The sequence below is a fragment of the Sceloporus occidentalis genome, unplaced genomic scaffold (assembly GCF_023333645.1).
Source record: "Sceloporus occidentalis isolate IW3139 unplaced genomic scaffold, rSceOcc1.0.p SCAF_6, whole genome shotgun sequence".
NCBI lineage: Eukaryota > Metazoa > Chordata > Lepidosauria > Squamata > Phrynosomatidae > Sceloporus > Sceloporus occidentalis.
The window spans coordinates 32,297,650-32,320,945 of NW_028316986.1; the positions used below are offsets into that span (position 1 = coordinate 32,297,650).

The following is a 23,296-nucleotide window of genomic DNA, read 5'->3' on the forward strand; positions in this document are numbered from 1 at the left end:
TTGCAAATTCCAGACACTTTTCACCCTTTTGATATCTTGAAGAAGATTTACTTTCTGCTGAACTGCAGTTCATGCTCACCAAAAGCCTCTGCTGGGCATTATGTTCTATTTAAACATAATTTCCCCTAAGTCTTTGGATGACCCTTTAAAAAAACCCTTCCTTTTCTTTTTTTTATTGTTTTTGCGTTTCATACAGACAAAACATACATATATACATATGACTATCACATAACACGATTTGACATAATATTACTTCTCTATACATAACTAAAATAACAAATAACACACAGAATACTTCCTCTTACTCAGCTCTTCTACTTTTCGTATAATACTTTCTTTCATTTTATCTTTAATTAAATTTCTTTATTTATAAGTTTCCCTCATCACAAGGTAAAACACTCTCCCCTAAAAAAAAAATAAAAAGAGAGAATGAATACTAATTCCTGTATTACGGGAGAGAAATTTACTTTAGTTATATAACTATCCAAGTAAACTTTTATTTTGTTTTCTATCCCTCAGTTCTGTCATTTTGCATATTCACATCCCATCTTTATAACAGGTTGGTTTACCCCCTGAGAAGTTCTAATTTTTCCAAAACAATATATTTTAAACTTGCCTGCCACTGGTGAGTGGGTATATATGGGTATATAGCAAATTATCCCACTTTTGGCACTAATAGAAGAATGTAATGAAGAACAAAGAAGAAAAAGATAAGAGCACACATTGTACATTGCATCAAATCGGTACATTGTTATTCCATTTTCTTTTTATAAATGAGTAAAATAATTGCCAGTCTTCTTTTATAGATTCTTCTTCTTTTCCTTTTGTCCAGCAAGTTATTCTGTTAAGTTCAGCCATTTCTAGGACTTTCATCAGCCATTTCTCTACAGAGGGTGCCCGATTTGACTTCCAGAATCTTGCGTAAATAATTCTAGCACATGTGAACAAATAGAACAGAAGTTTGCCATGTTTTTTTCTACATTTTCGAACATTCCCAACAAGCATATCCCTGGTAAAAATAAAATTTGGATATTTAGTTCTTTTGTAATTACTTCATAAACTTCTAGCCAGTATCGTTTTGCCACTTCACAAGTCCACCACATATGGTAGTATGTCCCTATTGACTTCAAGCATTTCCAACATTTAGGATTACTGTTTTTGTATATTAACGCGATTCTTTGTGGGGAGAGATGCCATCTAAAAGTCATTTTAAAGACGTTTTCCTTTAGATCTTGGCTAACTGTATGTTTTAGTCCTTTATTCCAAATATGTTCCCAATTTTTATATGGGATGACACGTCCCACGTTTTGGGCCCATTTTACCATGCAGTGTCTTATGACCTCTTCCTCCGTATCCCAACAAAGAATCATTTTATAAAACCTAGTCATGGCCTTTTTCTTTCCCTTTCCTATTAGGTCCTCCCATACAGTTATCTCTTTTAATAGACCAGGTTCTACCATGTCCAACTTCCATCTTTCTTTTAATTGTCTGAATAGATACCAGTGGCAAGTGATATCAGCCAATTGAAGTTCCTCTTGGGTTTTAAACTCCATCTTCCCCTGGGCGTCTTTAATTAAACCAGAATATCTGAGCCATTTTTTCCTCTGAATACCCTCTCTGCCAAAGAAGGCCTAAAAAACCCCTTCCTTTTAAGGCTTAAAACAAGCTTGGTGGGTAGGTGGGTGTAATTATGTTTAAATTACTAATTGCCAATCGGACACATAGGAGTACGTTTTATCAGGGGCTAAACGTTCGGGAATTGTGGGGTGAAGGTTACTGGTAGTTATATTTTTGAAAAATCATTAATGAAACTATGCCTAATCATCAATGTCTTTTTCAGCAGTGCAAATGTTGCAAAGTTTAGGGCATCAAGAATTTGACAGACGAGTATGTTGTTTTTGTTACTTACCAGCTTTGATTTTTGACAGCCTTGTGAATTCAAGACCTCCAATATACCCTGTTATGAGCAGCCAATCTATGGTCTTCATCCTTAGAGACATGACTTCCTTGACTGAATCAAAGCACTTGTAGTGCTGTATGCCTCTTTTCCTATTACTTTCTGCTTTACCATTGATTAGTGGCTTTTCTAACAAATCATGTTGCCTCATGATATTGCCAACATACAGTTGCCCCAGTTTAGTCATTGGCTGCTAAGGAGAGTTCTGGCATGATTTGCTCCTAGATCCATTTATTTATTTTTCTAGAATTCCATGGACAGAAATCTCTTCCAGTGCCACATGTCAAATGGATTGACTCTTTTCCAGTCTGCTTTCTTCACTCTCTAGCTTTCATAATCATATGTAGAAACTGGAAATACTCTGGCTTGAATGATTCTGACTTTGGTACTTAATAAGATATCATGAGGACCTTCTCTTGTTATTTCATAGCTGACCTTCAAAGTGAGTATGCAAGAAGTGTTTCTTCTGTTGTCTTGGGTACAATCTCTGTTTTGATTCACGACTGAGATAAATAAGAGAAAATCTTTATATTAATATCTTCATCACCCACAATAGAATTAGGTACATAAACTGTGCTCACTATTTTTGCTTTCTTATTGTTCATCTGTAATTCTGCTGTTGTCTCTGCCTTTTCTTTCTTGACTCTGCTCAATAATCCTTCCAAGCCCTTGAATATTTCTCAAGTAATATAGTGTTATTTGCATAACTTAAATTACTGATGTTCCTTTCCCCAATTTTCTCACTTCCTTTCCCCAATTTTCTCACTTCCTTTCCCCAATTTTCACACTTTCTGCTTTCTTTGTGGAGTTTCCACATATACATTAAACAGACAGAGTGACAAAACCTTGTCTGACTCTCTTACCATTTGGAAACCATTCCATTTCTCCACATTCTGTTCTAACAGTGACCTACTGTCTTGAGTATACATTGGGTATGGCACAGTTAGTTCTTTTAGAGCAATCCATGGTCTACCAAAGTAAGTTTAGGTTTACTGTTGTAACTTCAAATCTAAATATAAAACATTTAAAATACATAACTGTTAAAACAGCAATTTCAAGAAATAATTACAGTTTTTTTAAAAAAAAACATGTGGTGGTTACAACACTTTGGACCTTAAGAATTTTACAGTTGTCTGTCTCAGATGTCTCCATAGTACACTATGTTACTGTAAGGACAATGTAAAAGGTCATGTTTAACTTCCACTACATAGTCTACATAGTCAAATGATTTGCTATAGCCTATAGAAATATGTTGAATATAATAAGTTGCTTTCCATTTAAGACTTACCTCTATATTAAAATGCACCACTGGCTTGTTTGCTTGCATATTTATTTATTTTAAAATTAGGATTCTGCAGATGGAACATGATTGTGCACTTTCAAGTTTTTATGTAATGCTAAGGTTAAGTAAACCATTCTATGTTCTTTTCATTGCATGTCCCCCCCCCCCCCCCAACACTTTTTCTTTTGGTTTTAGGACCAGAACAGACAGGCCAAAATAAAGCTGCTTCGGGTCACTTTGGAGGTATGCTGTTTAAATGATGCATGTATCCTGAGAGGCCGGAAGCCGCACCAAAGCCACGCTCCAGTCCTTAGGACTGGAACGTGGCTTTGGTGTGGCTTCTGGCCTCTTTGGATGCATGCATCATTTAAACAGCATACCTCCAAAGTGTCCTGAAGCAGCTTTATTTTGGCCTGTCTGTTCTGGCCCTTAGATAATTTACCTTATGTAGTTATTCCAAGCATATGGGTACCTTGGCACTTAAACCTGCTTGCTCATCATCTTAATAAAAGAGTCTCTTAATATGAAGTACATAGCAGTTACAGTGAATATGCAGGCATGAAGGAGAAGGGAAGTGTAATTCTTAGAACTGGGCAAAATGTGGCCTGTGGGATTTGGCCCATCATCCCCTGCAGATCCTGAACTAGAAACCCCTCCTTTTTTTGGCTGAAAAAAGGCAAGCTTCATAACCAGAAACTAAAATGGGGCATAATAGAAATAATAGACTTGTTCAGAAACTGGAAACTATCAACCTTCCACTTACTTTCTCAAAAGGCTGTTTCAAACCTGAAACAATTTTGGAGGTGTTTGAAGTAACCTTAACATGCCTTTTGTCATTTTTCCAACTGTTTTTTCCTCTGTTCTACTCACAGAACTGACATTGTGTGGGTAGAGCTTGTCAGATCCAGAGGAGGGATCCATTGTAATGCATGTTTAAACTCAGAAAAAATCCCAGTCAACTAAGTGGGGGGTTAGTTCTGAGTAGAAACATTTTGGGATTGCTCTGCATCCTGTGCAAGTATAGCATTATGCTTGAAAAGCATACTTCATTCATTAAAGTTAGAGGCCTCCATCCAAAATGGCACTAGTACTCAGTTAGTGTGATGGGACTTGCTTCCTTGACTTTCCCCTACAGGCTTCTCTCTCTCTTCTCAAGTTGTTTTCAACTTATGGAGACCCTAAGGTGAACCTATCATGGGGTTTTCTTGCAAGATTTGTTCAGAAGAGGTTTGCAGTTGCCTTTCCCTGAGTCTGAAAACATTTGACTTGCCCAAGGACACCCAGTAGGTTTCATGGCTGGTAGGGAATCAAACCTTGGTCTCCAGAATTGCAGTCCAACACTTTCTACTATGCCACAGTGCTTTCTATATCATCTAAAAATCTGTTTCTCAGCCTGTCCACACTTCTACACTGATATTCTGCAAGTGGAACAAAGGGAGAAGAAATACAATAGCTGTGTAAATAAGTTACTAGACTGCCAAAACTCTTTCTAGTCTCCTGAGAGTTGGCAAAGGAAGGAAAGAAGGAGAGCTCTCTAGGTCCTTTAGCAGCCCACTGTTTCCTCCTTGCTGTCTGCTTGGTTTCTGTGCTGGATTTGTAGCAGAGCCATGTGCTTCACTGCATCAGCATAATGTTTTGCAAAAGATGGGAAATAAATGCCTGGACTTTGTAGCATCCTGCTAACTCAAGGATTGTTGTACCTGGAGTGATGTGCTTTTCACCCTGCTTCTAATTCTGACTAGTATCTCATCTGCAATGTCTTCATTCTCTGATATCTAACCAAACAGCCATTCTTTATCCTCTTGGGAATTGTGCAGCAGCTCAAGCTTGAAAGCATAGAAAGGGTAAAAACAGGCTGGCACTTTCTTCTCCCTTCTTTCAAATGCCAATTTCTGAAGGTACTTCTCTGATGTTTTCTGTCTTTTGGTTTCTTCCCCTCTGTGAATCCAAATAGCTATATGAAGTATATATTTCATAATAATTGAGGGTATTGAAATCATGCTGGGTTGCTTCTCCCTGGCAGGATTGAGCTGTTTATGAAAGACAGTTTTACTACTGTCACCAAACTATTCCACAGTTCTTCCCCCATCTCCAAAGAGCTGATGATCTCTGAAGTACAGCAAAGGATTGCATTCTCAAGCCTGCCTGTGTTTGAAAGAGCTGTCTGTGGTGCTGAAATATTCTAGCTGTAGGGACTCTGTCCATGAGTGAACAAGTGACTTTGAATTTTAAAGTTAAAAGTCAGCATTACCTGTCAGAGATACTTGAATAAACTAACAGGTTGACCAGCCTTGGAAATGGCATGAATATTTTGGCTGCCTTACATAAAACATCTGTTGAATGTCAGTAGCAGATTCTCTCACATGTTGCAACCATGCTCCCTGCTTTTGATCATACAGCTACCCTCCATCTGTCTATTTTTGTTCTTTGGGGGCATAGCTCTCTGTGCCCTGTTGTATATTTAAGGAACAACCTCCAATGCTATCTAAACAGTATACTTTATTTAAAACAAGTTCTCACAAATCATTTATTAGGGCTGCTGTGCTCTTTTTGCCTAACTCACACAGTGAGAGTGACTTCTCTTCTTTTCCTGATCTTTCTCCAAACTCCATCTCTTTATTATGGCTGGTTATACTTCTGAGGTCCAGACATACTGTCAGATCCACGAATTTGCTCCATCCCTAAAATATGTGTGTGCAGCTAGTTACAAATCAAAAATACTGCATCATTACTACACATTGGTTTTGTAAGTCTTCAAGACTATAGCGACCCTAAGGCAAACCTATCAGATATTTTTCTTGGCAAGATGTGTTCAAAGGGGGTTGCCATTGTCTTCTTTTGAGGCTGAGAGAGTATTACTTGTCCAAGGTCATCCAGTAGGTTGCCATGGTCAAAATGGGTATTCAAACTCTGTTCTCCCAGAGTCCTAATCCAACAATCAAACCACTAGATCATGTTGACTCTCTTCTACACATTAGTACCCTTGATAACAAGTGCATTATTGTGGTTATATCATAGTCACATTAAGTATTACTGAGGTTAAAAAAAGAGATTGAGAGAATAGATCCTAAGATCCTATCAGTCAGGTGCGGGCTCAATGGATCCAGAGGCCAGTTTTTGTGGCCATGTTGCCAAACCAACCAACAAAAATCCCATATCTAAAATCTATCGCCAAACCCTGGAATGGCGGAAATCCAAGGAAATTTTGAAAAATGGGCAGTTTTGATGTTGAAACAGTGGGAGGGTGTGCTGCAACTAATTTAAAAGTTGAATTACTGTTGAAGGCTCATGGAGTGGCAATATATGATATAGATAAGGTTATAAAATGATTCGTAAGTCTTAAGGGATTGAGAATCAGAAAAACAGCTTCCCAGAGGGGAGAATCCTCATAGCTGTGTTTTGCTCATTCCTGGGGGGACTGCTAATGCAGGATGTAAATAGTTAATAAATAACTAATAAATAAACTTCACAATCTTCAGGGACTTGGGTAGTACACATACCTTTTCCATCCAGTTTATTTTCACTAATGTAAGAAGAGGGGCAATTGATGGAAACTGATTGCTTCCTACCGTTTAGTGAATTCCTCCACTGGATCCAATACCCTTCCACCCATGGAAGTGCATCTTACAGTCTAACCTATGCATTCCAGAACAGGATTCCCTGGAACCCTAGGATTCTGTGAAAGGTTGCTAGGGATTCCACAAGAGATCATGATCGGGTGGAAAAGGCTTTTTTTTTTGTGCTGTAGATACAATAAGTTTTTTTGTAGGGGTTCCTTGAGACCTGAAAATTATTTCAAGTGTATTCCAAGTATTCCAAGTGTGATTAAGGCTGCATCTGCACTGCAGAAATAATGCAGTTTTACACTGTTGTAACTGCCATGGCTCAGTGCCATGGAATTCTGGAATTTGTAGTTTTGTGAGATATTTAGTCTTCTCTATCAGACAGGTCTGGTGTCACAACAAACTACAAATGCCAAGATTCCACAGCACTGAGCCATGCAGATAAATCAGTGTCAAACTGCATTATTTCTGCAGTGCAGATGCAGTGCCAATCTGGGCCCAGTTCATTGTGTTTTTGAGTGTTTGCCTACTTTGAATCCATTAGAAATTGGACTTTGCATTGCTCAAAATGTGCAAATGTAATCTCTTCTCATTTCCAGTTGGATGAGGAGATGATTTAATAGGTAGGGAAGCAATAATCATGGGTAGGTCTATTCAAGAAACTCTACACTGTGGAATTTCATTTGCATCAAAGGTTGATGAGTTTGTGGAAGAGCTATTGCTCCTTCCAAAACAAATGCAATCATCAAGTAAATTTCTGGCTGCAGTGAAATAAATGGCAAAAATCCCATTGGCTTCATGAATGCCAGAAGTTTGCACCCACTCTGAAATACTAGATTATTTGCCTATTAAAATGACATTATGGAAATCTTTCACAAACTAGAATGGGAAGAGCTTGGCTAAATGAAGTGTCTTGCCTTGCATTAGGTTTGAAGCAAGTCCTCATTCTCCATTCTGTTACAAAGTCAGTATACTGTAGTTGTAGACTGAGTGACTTTGGCCTAGTTAGACTTACCCAACTCACAGGGTTCTTGTAAAGATAAAAATAGGGGTGGGCAGAATGTATGTTACCTTGGATTCCTCGAAGAATACATGGACTAGAAATACAGTAAATATATTCCCACTCAGTTTGATCACCTTTTCTCAATGTAATTTCCTCTGTTCTGAGAATAAATTGGAGGGAAGAACTATGCATATTTCCTAAATCCCCAAAGATTGTGGGATTGATTGAAATGTTTATATCCCATTCTGTACCTAAAGATATCTGGGTGGCATACAGTAAAATCAGTTTCACCAAATTATATAAGGTAAACACTAAAATGATTTTAAAAGGCTAAAAACATTCCATTTAACTAGCTAAAAGAGGCCAGCTTAAAACCAGTTAAAATACTTTAAAATTATGTACATGTCCATGTGCAGATTTCTATAAAAACCAATGAGCCACCTAGGACTTTAGCAACGACATTTTTACTTGGCAAAAGAATGACATCAATGTTGGTACCCATCAGGCCTGTAAGGAGAAGATATTCCATAATGGGGCTCCATAAATAAAGACCTTTAAATCCAGTTTGCCCTTTAACCAGAGCAGTGTCATACTGTTCACACACAACATATTGCTGTCAGAATCAGTGCATATACAAAATAGCTACCCATGCTATTTGTCTCTCCATCCTAAAGAAGATGAAGATGATGCTAGATATAGCTAGGATTGTCCAAGCTCTTACCATGTACGCATGTGAGAGTTGGACAGTGAAAAAAGAGAATCAATTCATTTGAGGTGTGGTGCTGAAAAAGAATGCATGGATAGCGCAAAAGACCCAAAATGGGTCCTAGAATAGACCATGCTGGAACTCTCTCTGGAAGCCAAGATGATTAAGTTGAGGCTGTTGTACACTGGCCACATCATGAGAAGGCAGGATTAATTAGAAAAGACAACAATGCTAAGAAAGGTGGAGGCAGTAGAAAGAGAGGAAGACCAAATGCATACCAAATGGATAGACACAACCAAGGCAGCCATGGCCCTGTGCCAGCAGGACCTGAGCAGCGCATATGAGGACAGGGTGTCTTGGAGGTGTCTTATTCATGGGGTTGCTATGAGTGAAAGGCAGTCAATAACAACAACAACACTTAAGACTATAATGATAATGACCATAATGATAGGTCAGTTGGAATAATTTGGATTTTCTTTACTTGAAATAGATGAAATAGAACTGTTGGTGAATAATTTCAGGGCAGTCATGACACAGTTGGGGTTCATTTGCCATTTTCATTGGCCATATTGTAAATGCAACCTAACAGCCATTTTGCTGCATGTGTTTGGCTTTCAGATGTGTATATTATTGCCCTCTTGGCAAGGGAAAAATTGTATCTTTTTATGTGCAATTTTGTGATCTGTCATGTTTCATTGAATGAATTTCTGCTAGCAGTTGAGCTGTGCAGCATTTTTACATTGCATGCATTCAAGCTCTTTCCCAGTTTTTCTAAGTATGAAGATTTGGGTATGGTTATATGTTGAATACCAATGTGGAGGTGGGTGCTTTGGCAGTCAAAGAAGAAATGGAAAGCCTTTGAAGTAATGTCTGATATACACTCAGTAGACAAAACTACCTTCTAGGGCCAGGAACCAGATAACCAGGGTGGGGGTGGGGGTGGGGTACTGAAATAATTCTGTACAGGCACTGAGGTCTACTGCAATGTGCTCTTTCCCTGTATTCATTTAAAGGCTGTTCCACAGAATCCCTTTCAGAACCAGTTTTTTATACTGAAAGCTGCAGGGCACTGTGCAGTACAGAGGAAACTATAGCCCTTTTGGGGCAGAAGACATTACTACATAATCCCCTTGGTCTCCAATTTATTTTTAGATCAGGGTGAGAGTCTTGAAGCCCTTCATAGGTGAAAAATGCTAGCAGTTACAGTCCAATAATATCTGGAAAACCATATGATTCTTACCCTTTAGGCAAAAATGAATATCACATTTATTTATGTTTTTCTGATCCCCCCCCCCCCTTTATCTTTTAACCGATCTGTTTTTAAAGGGGATTAATTCTATGGATTGTTTAATTGTATTTTAACATTAACTTTTTACATAATGTTCTTACCGTACATCCTCAAACTACCTTGCGTTCCATTACTGGAGAAAAAGCAGGATAAAAAAGAACTAACTAAAAACCAACATCAGCAGCGACAACAGTAGCAGCAGCAGCAGCAGCAACAACAACACTATTAATGGGACTTTAAAGTTCTTTTTTGCAATATAAATCATAACTTGTAAATCATTTACTTTCATTACTTGCATTTATATTTCACACTAACTATAGTTTAGCATAATGTGAGCAAACAGTTACAAGCCACAGCTGGACTTGGGATTTTATACTTCTCCCTTCTCTTGTGTCATTGGGAGGAGAACCAGGTTTTGCTGAAATGTGATTTATTATTGTTTCATTCAAAGTGAAAAATTGTGGTTAATGGTAACTGTAGTTTAAGTGTGGCAAAAATGTAGCTTTTTTGTTACATATAGGGATCTCAGTAATACTCATAAAAACTCTTATCCTCAGGACAATCCACTATATTACAAGATTAGTTTTTTGGGGAGGGACAATTTGGACCATTTTGTGAAAAAATAATTTGTATTTAGTGCAAAATTTTGGGGTTTTTTTTGCACAAAATCACTGTGTGCAATATTTTTTGTTCTTGCAAAAAAGTCTTAGTGTGAAAAATTTGTTGTAAAATGAGAAAGTGCAGAATAGGTTCTTCTCAGAGGAATGTCCACCTTCCCACTCTTGAATTATTACTTAATGTATGGTCTTTCTGCATCACAATTATACAAAATATGCCCCCCACCATTTACTTTAAGTCATTTTTATCATGTTTTTTAAATATAGTAGACCAACCTTGAAATATATTTTTCTTTTCTTTCTTTTTTTACAGAAGCTTTGATGTAGGACTACATAGGTTTCTCATCAGGTAAGTCAATGTTTGCTATTTGCCATTGGATCCTGCTTTATATGAAAAACATCCTGGTATAACTGGCAAATTTATCTATATATGTATGTAATAAAAAGAACTGGTATGCTGCCTTATTGGAGGGGGGCATACAGATAAAATCAATTTAAAATGTTTTAAAGCAATCTAAATTTAAAACAAAAACAATTTAAATAGGCCAAATGTATGTTAAACTCCTTAACAGATTAAAATGGGTTTAAACAGTTTAAAACCCTGTACATTTTGGGATAAATTAGTAAGGACTCAAAAGCTAATGAAGGGAACATTGATATCAATTGGACCTCCAAGGGGAAAGCATTCTACAAAAGGCCCTTCCCCATGTCCTCTCACCCTCATATTGCTTTCACTAATGGAAAACACAGCAGGTCTCAGTCCTTTAGCAATTGGCTATAGGGACAGGTGCTCCTTGAAGTGTTAAGATTCTAAGCCAAATCTTGAGGTTTTATCATATCCTCTATGCTGGTTTGTTGACTCATTGTTATGGAATTCTAAGGAGATCTAACTACAGTATATGAATGTGGTGTGTGGGATCCCCCACCTGCCACAATGTAAAAACTGAGTATTGAGTCCATATTCTGTCAGCTATCACTATGGAGGTGTGGCAGTGTCACTCACAAAAGGAGCCTCCACCCATTTTTGTGTAATCTCCCCTTTTCCTTCACTAGGGTACCCAACTTCTGAGGGAGCACTTTTTAGAGCTGATCTGGAGAGGACTGGATGGGAAAGTCAGCTTCTGTCTGTAAATATCTGTGGGGAGATAACTGGAGCCCATTCTCTCTGTCAAGAAACACATAGAGTGAATTTGCAGTAGAGTTTGAAAACAGGACCTTAATATAACCTACAGCTTTCTCTACCAGACAGCAAATTAAATTTTAGGGCCTACAGTATGATTTTCACAGCAAGGTTTATTTATTTAAAGATTATTTGATTCCACATACTAGAGAAAAGAGGATACTCTTTCAGCAACAGAATGTGGAAAACTGATTTCCCTTCAGTGTGAGCATGTTTCCTTCAGTGTGAGCCTGTCTTGTCAGTTTTATTGACAGTGGATCAAAAATTAACTCTTGTAGTCAAAGGGCACTATAATATACTAATTACTGGAAAAGATTCCATATGAAAGTGCCAGATAACAGATAAAGCAAACTGTTATTGTGTAGTTGAAACTGTTATTGTTGTTATTATTAAGAAAAATGTATTTTCCATCATTTCTTGAATGGTGGACAAAATATATTTTGGAAAATGTAGCTATCATATTTTTAACTTAGAAAACCTAAAAATACTAATATGTGCAAAAAAGGAGGCCATAGGCTTATACTTTGTTGGTTCTGTTTAGCAATTGCTGAAGTGTAGAGGTCATATCATTTATTTCTGAAGTGTAGAAGGCATATATTTCTGCTAACAGGAGGAGAGATAGGTAATTTGCAATCTTGCTTCTCAGTACATTATTAAGATTGGATATGCACGATAATGGGATCTGTGGAAATATTTTCATCAGGAAATAGAAACTGCCTCACTCTCTCTGTATTTTGCAAAGTCAATTTGCAATTGATCCAAGTCTGAAATTATTTCACTAATTCACAAGCTTATACACCTTAAAACAAACAGCAGCCACTAAAAGTGGGTTTCTTGCATACGTGGGATTGTTTGCTCTTTGAATGCAAAACAGTGTGTTCTTGGTATTTAGTGTGCTGTAGATGAACAAAGTGTAAGGAAAAGGACCAGGAAATATTTGAGATAAGCATTCTCCCTATTTGGAAATTTGTGCAAGGAAAAGGATCTTGCTACACTTGGGCAGGGAGAAGGTACTATGGTGTCCCTGCTGTAGATTTTGCTTAACTCTGCTTTATAAATGTGCATTCATAATTTACTGGAAGTGGTAAGTGTGCTTCTTTATGATGAATTCCAAGATTACTTGGTCTCATTAAAGTTCATTGAGTACATGTCTCTTTCCCTGTCTATCTGTCTATTTATCTTGTCTGTCTATCAAATTGTTTTACATTAATAAAAGTTTAATGGAGTTTAATGCAATTGTCACCAGAGAGAAGTGGGAAGAACTCCATTGGGCATTCCTGCAGCTCTAAGGCTATAACAAGGATAATCTCATAGGCTGTTGTCTCATCTATGATCCCTTATCCACAACAATACTCAGAAAGTATCTCAATCTTTGGCCTCTCTTCCTTAAGAGTTCTGCCATGTGGTGTTTGCAAAAGTGCTCTTAAAGTGCATAGAATAGAGCTTTGGAACTTGTGGGCCTCCAGATGTGGTTAGGCTACAACTGCTGTATTGACATTTGGCAGAATGTCCAGCAATATCTGAACAGCCATCTTTCAGCTTCTCCTTCACACATCCCTTCCAAGCTATTGCCCTGTTGATGACACCACCAACTGGCCTCCTGTTGGCCTTCCAAGAATTCTGCTGCCACTTTAATGAGCTGCTTTGAGGACCAGGGCAAGTTTAATGGTTGTCTTCCTCAGTGGCTGATGGAGTGCAATAAAAGAGTAGAGCTGTAATACAGTTCTGAATCTGTGGCTGATCTTCCTATGTTTATTGAAAATAGAATGAATTTGCTCAATGGCAACTGGCTAGTAAATTCTGAGTATACAGAGAGACAGGAGACTACAGTAATTTGGTTTTGAGAGACTTGAACAAGAGATGTAGTCCAACATATTTGTAAGGCACCAGGTTTGGGAGTATACCTAATGTTGAAAACAATCTCTTTGGTTGAATACTGGTGATGTTTTTTGACCCAAATCAAGTTATGGAGAGAAAGAGAGCATAGCCTGAATCCAAGCTGTTTGTGTTTTTGTTGATGTTTATCACCTTCAAGTTGTTTCTGACTTATGGGGACCCTAAGAAAACCCTATCATGGGACTTTCTGAGGATGAGAGCATGTGACTTGCCCAAGATCAGACAGAGGGTTTCCATCAACAAGCAGGGATTTGAACCTTGGTTTCCAGAATCATACTCAATGCCCAAACCACTATACCACACTGGCTGTTAGTCCCACTTAGAGTACATTAATTGAATCAATGGGAACTTGTTAAATCAACAGCTATAGAAGGTACATTGATGCAATGAGTACTCTGGTTGGGACTAACAAATTAGACTTGTTTACTAATTGATTCAATGGGTTTATAGAATGGGAACTGACACTTGGATCCAGGTTAAAGTATTTAATGTGACTGAGGATTTGATTATCTGGTTCCCAGTCCAGGTTAATAACAAGGTCCAAGCTCAGCTTAGTTTCAGTGGTGTTGTCAAATTGTGTTTTACCAAACTGTTCATGGGGACTACGTTACTTATGATTATTTGTATTATGTTTTTATGTTTACTACAGGTTGGGTCTCCCTTAGCGGGAAGTCCGAAATCCAAAATACTCCAAAATCCAAAACTTTCTAATGGGTGTCTGAAATAGTGACACCTATGCTTTCTGATGGTCCACTATACGCAAACATTGTTTCATGCATAACATTATTTTAAAAATATATTTTATAAAATTACTTTCAGGCTATGTGTGTGGTGTGCATATGAAATATAAATTAATTTTGTGGTTAGTCCTATCTCCAATATATCCCAAACACTTCTGGTACCAAGCCTTTCGGATAGGGGAGACTCAAGCTGGTTTTAATGAGTTTGTTAAAATGAGATTGTCTTTTTTCTACCTCTCTTCATTGTTAGGGCAATTTGTTTTCTTTTAATAAGATTAAAAAAAGAGGAGAATAGAACAAAAAGTAATTTTGATTCAGCATCATCCTTTTTGTTCACCAAGAATATAGCATCTGTACCTAAAGGGAGGATTTGGCCTGGAAAAGAGAATCTATGTAGAGGTTCAGTGCCTCCCCACCCCTGTCATAAAAGCTGAAAGGCACAAAAGAGAGTGTGTGCCAACCTAGTTACCCTTTGTTGTCATTCTTTGTGTTTGGAATTGGCACTCTCACTCACTCCTGCCTATCCCAGTGCTACCCAAAAACTAACAGAATTTGGATAATGAACCATCTGTTGGGTTGCTAAGTGCTTTGGATCTTCAATTGGCAAGAGTGGTGGGGAGGAAGCTGCTGGTTAGTCAGCTCTGTCTACCGCTGTCTCATCAGGGGAAAAAAATGTCATTCTGAAGAGTTCAGCACAGTGAAAAGCTAGTTTTATCTCCATGTTAGATTTTTCTAAAGATGCTGTGCATTTTATATCTTCTCCTACATAATATAAAAAGAATCATGAACTTGCAGTTTATCTATACATTCTACTGTGGTCAGTGGACATGCTGGCTGAGGAATTATGGGAGCTGAAAAAGTAATTTTTCCAATTTCTTCACCCTGGTTAAAATCAGGCAGTCTACCAAATCATGATTTGATTGATAGGTACAGGATGGAGACTTCACTGCTCCCCCTTCCTCTTACCACTTTGCCTTCATGATCACTTACTCTTATTTTGAAATCCAGGTTGGAGGTCTTTCTCAAACAATAGGTCACTGGTTCAGAAAGAACACCAAATTATGGTTTGATTGAAAGATAATTTTTTTAATTAAGTTGTATGGGTATAGAAGCATTGACGATTGTGGCTCTTTCGCTGTTTTCCAAACCATGGCTTGCATTATTGCCTGAAATTCAGATTCTGACATGCTTCATACATCACTGAGTTGGCCTGTGTAAATAAGGCTTCAAGGACTTTGGGGTTCTCATGTGTTCCTCTTTCCTGTGCACACTTGAACAGGCTTTTCTTTTTCCTTCATCAGAATTGTTAAATTGCATTAACCTCAGGTGAGACATTCAGATTTAACCCTGATTTTCTGTCCTGGCCTAATAAAGCAAGCACCAAGCACAGTTTGCATCAAACCAAGAAAGGAGGAAGGGAATTTCCATGGATGAGGGAAAGATGAAATCTAAGGCCCAAGGCTCCTTGACTGCTTATTTATATATTACTAAACTACAGCTTGTCACAATGTCTAAAACACCCTGCTGTGCTCATTAGCACAAGCAAAGATTTGCCTAGTGAAAGCTTTAGAAATACGTGCATTGTAGCAAGTCTAATGCAAAAAAAGTGAGGAAGACCTAATCAGTTCCTGAATGATACTGGACATATCCCTGATCTTTCTGAAAAGAAAAAAGAAAAGATTGGTATATAAGTGGAATGAATATATACATGAAATTAAGTATCATCAGTACCATCAGGGGCTAGCCTGAAGAAAGAGGCTCCTCCCTCCCTAACTGTCATCTTTCGGCCTCTGGGGGAGAGAGAAGGCTAGCCCAGTACCATCAGGGGCTAGCCTGAAGAAAGAGGCTCCTCCCTCCCTAACTGTCATCTTTCGGCCTCTGGGGGAGAGAGAAGGCTGACCCAGTACCATCAGGGGCCAGCCTGAAGACAGAGGCTCCTCCCTCCCTAACTGTCATCTTTCGGCCTCTGGGGGAGAGAGAAGGCTGACCCAGTACCATCAGGGGCCAGCCTGAAGACAGAGGCTCCTCCCTCCCTAACTGTCATCTTTCGGCCTCTGGGGGAGAGAGAAGGCTGACCCAGTACCATCAGGGGCCAGCCTGAAGACAGAGGCTCCTCCCTCCCTAACTGTCATCGTTCGGCCTCTGGGGGAGAGAGAAGGCTGACCCAGTACCATCAGGGGCCAGCCTGAAGACAGAGGCTCCTCCCTCCCTAACTGTCATCTTTCGGCCTCTGGGGGAGAGAGAAGGCTGACCCAGTACCATCAGGGGCCAGCCTGAAGACAGAGGCTCCTCCCTCCCTAACTGTCATCGTTCGGCCTCTGGGGGAGAGAGAAGGCTGGCCCAGTACCATCAGGGGCCAGCCTGAAGAAAGAGGCTCCTCCCTCCCTAACTGTCATCTTTCGGCCTCTGGGGGAGAGAGAAGGCTGACCCAGTACCATCAGGGGCCAGCCTGAAGACAGAGGCTCCTCCCTCCCTAACTGTCATCTTTCGGCCTCTGGGGGAGAGAGAAGGCTGACCCAGTACCATCAGGGGCCAGCCTGAAGACAGAGGCTCCTCCCTCCCTAACTGTCATCGTTCGGCCTCTGGGGGAGAGAGAAGGCTGACCCAGTACCATCAGGGGCCAGCCTGAAGACAGAGGCTCCTCCCTCCCTAACTGTCATCTTTTGGCCTCTGGGAGAGAGAGAAGGCTGGCCCAGCACCATCAGGGGCTAGCCTGAAGAAGAAGAGCCCTCCCTCCGGTCCATCTGCCTTGGTCCAGGCCTCAGAGGGAGAGAAGAATGCTGGACCTGATTCCCTCCCCCCTCACCATTCCCTTTATTTTATTGTATACTGTATGGTGTTTGTTTTTAATGCATTGTATGTGTAATTGTAACTTGTGTAAACCGCCCTGATCTGAGGAAGGTGCGGTATATAAATAAAAACTTTATTATTATTATTTATTTAAGAAATACATGCGTTATGCAATAGTGCCACTCTATTCTGCTTTGGTCAGGTCTCAGCTTGAATATTGCATCCAGTTCTGGGCACCACAATTCAAAAAGGATGCTGCCAATTTGGAGTGTGTCCAGAGGAGATCAACCAGAATGGTTCAAAAGTCTGGAAACCATATCCAATGAGGAGCGCCTTAGGGAGCTGAGTATGTTTAGCTTGGGGAAGAGAAGGTTAAGAGGTGATATGATAGTCCTGTTTAAATATTTGAAAGGTTATATTGAGGATGGAGCAAACTTGTTTTCTGTTGCTCCAGAGACTAAGACATGGAGGAATGGATACAAACTAGGGGAAAAGAGATTCCACCTCAACCTTAGGAAGAACTTCCTGACAGTAAGAGCCGTTCGACAGTTGAACACACTCTCCCAGAGTATGGTGGAGGCTCCTTTGGAAGTTTTTAAAAGGCAGCTGAATGGCCATCTGTCAGGGGTGCTTTGACAGAGTATTTCAGCATGGCAGGAGGTTGGAATGGATGACCCTTGAGGTCTCTTCCAACTCTATGATTCTATAATTCTATGATCATTTTTCAAATTAGCAGTTATATTCTCCTTTTTCTTCAAGGAACTCAGTGTATTCTCTCCAGTGGGCTCAAGACAGCATCCATGGCTATCTTTCTCCCCCTCACCCGCCCCTGGTTTTCATAGTTTAGTGGTTACTTAAACTAGGCTCTGTTGAACCCCAGTTCAGCACTCTAACCACTACATCACCCTGGCTTTCACTACCAATACATTTATATAGGTTGAACTCTTCTGTTTTGGAGTAATACAATACACAGGATCATCTGTGACCATCCCAGCTTTCTAGAACTTGGACAGAAAGAGGTCTGGTCCGTTCTTTCCTATAAATTTTTTAAAATATCATTGTATTACAACTACCCTAAATTGAGACTTGCATATTTCTTGTAGGAATGTAAGTTTAAATACAAATAATCTATGCTATCTAGAAAACAACAAAGGATACGATAAGTCTCCTTTCATTGTCAGTTTCCCTTCATTCCAGAGAATGAAATCTAAATCGCAATCTGTTTGCTATAGACCAAATTAGCTGGTGAGCATGTTGCAAAAATAAACGTAGGGTTCTTGTTTCAACACAAACTCATCTTTATGTAAATTTTATGTAAATATGACATTTTAACTTTTGAAAATTGCTGGAGTGGCAAAGTCAAGAGGAAGAAAGGTGCACTTAATGTCATGCTTATATATCTCTATGGAATGAAAGTTAAAACAAACCTACTGGAGTTGTAACAGATAATTTCTTAAACTATTGTTATCAGTAAAAGAAGGCTTACAATTTGCTGACCTTGATGGGTTTTTTTTTTGGGGGGGGGGATTTTTAAAAAATAATAGTGTCTGGCATCTAAAGATTTGTGTGTTGTACTTCTGTGCATCTGTTATCTATTTTGGCATTAATTAAATTGTTAATTCCAACTAAAGTAGACCAGGGAAATCCATTGAGTTTACATATGTCAGAGAGTGGTGGAGTCTCCCGCCGTGGAGGTCTTTAAACAGAGGCTAGATGGCCATCTGTTGGGGACGCTTTAATTGAGAGTTCCTGCATGGCAGGGGTTGGACTGGATGGCCCTTGTGGTCTCTTCCAGCTCTATGATTCTATGATACAAAGTGTTAATTTCTCAATACCATTGATTTAGTTGGGTCTAGACATGGAATATGGGGAGGAAACTCCTTTCTAACTCTTATTCTATACTAAGGGTGCAAATTGTGTGTTCCTCCAAATAAGACTCCCAGCAGTCCTAGCCAACCTAACCAATGTTGAGGAGTGAAGGGAGCTGCAGTCCAACAACCTCCCTGCCACTTGTGCTCTATATGGATGACTTCTAAATTCATAATAATAATAATAACAATAATAATAATAATTTCTATCCTGCCTTTTGTCAAGACAATCAAAGCAGCATACAATAATTCTCTGGTATATATTTCTTTGAGATATGATGACTCTGAATCCCATCAGAGCTCTCTCTCTCTCTCTCTGTGTGTGTGTGTGTGTATAAAACTGAACAATAATCTCTCTCTCCCTCCCTCTCCCTCCCCCCCTCTCTCTCTCTCACACACACAATTTAAAACAATAAAAATATTGTTTTATTAAAAAGTAGGGTAAAGGCGTGCTTTTAAAACCCTATCTGAGTCCGGTCTGTAGAAATAATCTAGGCTGGCACAGCTTTAACAGCCATGGCTCAATGCTATGGAATTCTGGGAACTGTTGTTTTGTGAGACATTTAGCATTCCTTGTCAGAGAGTTGTGGTGCCACAGCAAACTACAATGCCCCTTCTCTTAAGTCCAAAACACACTGCAGAAATAATCTAGTTTGAGACTGCTTTAACTGTCCTGACTCATTGCTAGTGAATTCTTGAAACTGTAGTTTTGTGAGACATTTAGCCTTCTCTATCAGAGAGCTCTGGTGCCACAATAAACTACAATTCCCAGGATTCCCTAGCACTGAGCTAGAGCAGTTAAAGCAGTCTCAAACTGGATTATTTCTGCAGTGTGTTTTGGACCTTACTTAAAAAGCCAGGTTAGGATTAATAAGAATGGCATAAAACTTGAAAAAGTCCTATTAAAAATACCTTAAAATATCCTATAGTATTTAATTTCTAAAAGTAACTGGAAATGTTACTTATTATACTAGTGTAGTAACTTTTTGTCCACAAGTTCCCTTACTTTGGATATGTAATCTGATTTCTGGCATTGGGCCCCCAAAGTAACTTGCAAATTCCAAGGTCTGCAAAGATCTAGTTATACCAGAAGGATTGGAACTTTCTTCCTACTCTATTCTATGACACCGACATCTGGCTCCAGAGGGCCTCCCAGCTCCCCAAAGCAGGTTACAGACTACAAGGGAGACTTATGGCAGAAGCAGTAGGATCTACTGCTCTGAAAGCACCATTAGATCCTGACCACTGCCTCCAAAGTAACATAAAGAAGTTTTCTCCACAACATATTGACTGGAATCCTATTGGGAAGTTACAAAATACATAAGTAGTGCAGTTACAGTGCTGTGCAGTAACTGATCCTCCCAGTCCTGATCCCCCAGTCCTCATGGGTCAGCAGCCTCTGTGATCAATGGGGTCTGCTCCCCTGTTGATCAGGAAGCAACTAACTGACAATCCTCTCCTCTCCTATTAACTATCTCTGGTGCAATAGGCAGCAGAGACTCTGTTGCAATTCCCCCTTGCACTGCAGATTGCTTGCTTGAGGGGAGTGGTTGGGTGGGTCCATTAACCAGGTGCTTCCCAAATGACAGGGAGACAGACCCCACTGATTGCTGCCTGGTAAGTGGGGCTTGGGAGACTTTCATGGCCTCTATGTATCCCCTAAACTAGGGGCTATGTAGGGATTGTGGATACAAAATAATCATGAGCATGTTTCTAGGTTACACATTTATAACTGGCCAACAGGATTTGAGCCATTTTTAAAAAGAAGACTGTAAAATGATGGGGTGAAAATAAAAATAAAAGAAAATAATATGAAAATGTGTTTAATTCGCATCATCTGTCAGTTTAGCAAACTTTAATTGCAAAATCAATCTGTCAAGCATGGAATCTAAGATGATAAAAGTTACCCATATTTCATACTAGTGAAGTTATAGAATTATTTACTTAAGTGTTGTCTGGCCCCTGTTATGGATATAGTTAAAGTGGTTGCTATCTAAAAGCTGTATCAGTTCCCAAATAAATTATTTTCAATTGCTTGTCTGTATAGTCCCTTTTGTCGCTCTCATTTTGTTGCATACTCTTTGTCTCTTATTTGGCAGACTAGAGGACAGCCTAGGCTTCCAAATGATTAGGATTCAATTGGCATAGAACTCATTACTATGCTGTCAAACCAGGCAATTGGTTTCGCAATTATTTCATAAGCATAGACTTGTACATTTTCAGCAGGCCTTAAAAAGCAGCTTGTCAAACTTGCACCATCATCTGTTGTTGAGCATTGGACATGGACATGAGTAGAAAGAAAATGTGCAGAGAGGGAGAAAAGGACATCTCATCAGTTGTAGTAAACAGGCACTACTTATATTATACATTATCCTGACAGCAATCTCTGATTGCAGTAGGAGATCAGGAATGTCCAAGATGGATACTACACTCATGACAAAATTGGTAGATTTGTGTGGGATTTATTCCTTATCACCTATTAGTTATAAACTGCAGCAAGATTTTTCTTTCTCCAGTGCACACGACTTTTCATGTTTTATGTATGTTCCTTGTTTTGCAATTCCATGCTGTATTATATACTGTGTTGCTCTGAGAAGTCAACAGTCTCCCAAGGGTCTGTTCTCAAACTGTTGCCCAGCTGTTGCTGGGGTAAAGTACAGGGAAACAAACTAAACTACAGAATTCACTATCACCAGATATGCTGTGGAATTTCTTGCTGTGAAATGTAGTGATGGTTTCCTACTTGAATGTCTTCAGAAGGGAACTATGGCTTCAATCCCTGCTTAGCCATTGAAAAACACCGTGTGACTGTGGGCACTCTCAGCCTTGGAGAACCCCATAATAGGGTCACTTAGGGTCTCCATATGTCAAACATTAGCCTTGTTTAAATATTTGAAGGAATGCCATATTAAGGATGAGCAAGCTTGTTTTTTTCTGCTCCAGAGAATAGGACCTGGAACAGTCGATACAAGCTACAGGAAAAGAAATTTGAGCTCAGCATTAGGAGGAACTTCCTGACAGTAAGAGCTGTTTGACATGGAGAGTGGTGGAGTCTCCTTCTTTTGGGGTCTTTAAACAGAGGCTGGATGGCCATCTATCTGGGGTGCTTTGATTGTGAGTTCTTGCATAGCAGAGGTTGGTCTGGATAGTCCTTGTGATATCTTACAACTCTATGATTTTATGATTTATGACTTGTGAAGGCACACAACAACAAATAACAAAGCAGAGGTAGTGTGTTTCTGCATATTTGTTGGTGAGGGACACTCATGGAAGGTTAGCATGACACCCACATCTTACTGACAACTGGTTGGCCACTGTGTGAACAGAATGCTGGACTAGATAGACTTTTGATCTTCTTATTCTTATGGTCTGAATGTTGCCTGCAAAATGTATGATCACAGGACTCATAGTGTGCCACTGTTTTATCATGACTAGAGTGGTCAACTAGAATCAAGGCCACCCACTGGATTTCCATGGCCAAGCGGGAATTCAAACCCTACATCTGCTGGCTGCTGACAAAATGGATTCACCCAATGAAGAAGTTCCCCTGAACTCTTCTCCCCTGTTAACATCATGGAACTCATTCCTGTCTATTCAGAGAGAGAGAGAAAGAGAGAGAGAGAGAGAGGAGCTTATTCTAATAGCTTGTTTCCAATATTGTCTTGGAACAGAAGGATTTTATTAGAACTTTTAGAGGATGAAATTGACTCATGAAATGTACCCAGATCATTGCAAGAAGCTGATGCAGAGCCTTGAATCTGTAGAGTTGTTATGTAAGTGGAGGGCAAACATCTTTATTCTGTATCTCCTTTTCTCTCCAAGCCTAAGAGACCAAGTTCTTGTAGCTTCTTCTCCCAATGATGCTACAGATTTTTGAAAAGTCAATAAGATATACCAGACAAATATTATCAACTGTTGACATAACTGTAGCACAGAGCCTGGAAATGTTACATTTTCTTAGCTCTTTTGCAGAGTCATCTGAGTGCCTAGATTGGAAGCAACTCCTCTGGGCTCACAAGTATATTATTATGCAGGCATTCCAATAGTTTCTGTATTTACTACAACTCTTCCTCAAAAAGGGAAAGCTGTAGTATTGCCATGAATCAAATGCAAGGGATAGAGCTGGCCTGGACAGCATAAATTCTGAAAGTCATGGGTAAGGAGATTGCCATATTGTCATCATGCAGCATGTGTAAGATAACTTAAACTGTACAACAGCATTGCCTCCACTAGAGGGAAACATTGCATTAATATTTTATAGGAGTACTTAATTGCATGCCTTACATATGGTAGGCTCAAAGAAGACTCTTAGCTGCACTGACACAACAGAAGAAAACCTGTATTTAAAGCATTCTCTCCTCATCACCTCTTTTCCTGGCAGTTTATTCTTACATACATAGAAGCTA

The 23,296-nt window shown here is 39.3% G+C and overlaps 1 protein-coding gene across 1 annotated transcript in view; it reads left to right on the forward strand.

Annotated features, from left to right (window-relative positions):
* Window positions 1–23,296, forward strand: part of HHAT (hedgehog acyltransferase) — a 271,581-nt gene that overhangs the window by 91,058 nt on the left and 157,227 nt on the right. The window contains exon 9 of the mRNA XM_089528314.1: window positions 10,730–10,765. Coding sequence (XP_089384440.1) covers window positions 10,730–10,765 — 36 coding nt within the window. The remainder of the gene's footprint in view (window positions 1–10,729; window positions 10,766–23,296) is intronic.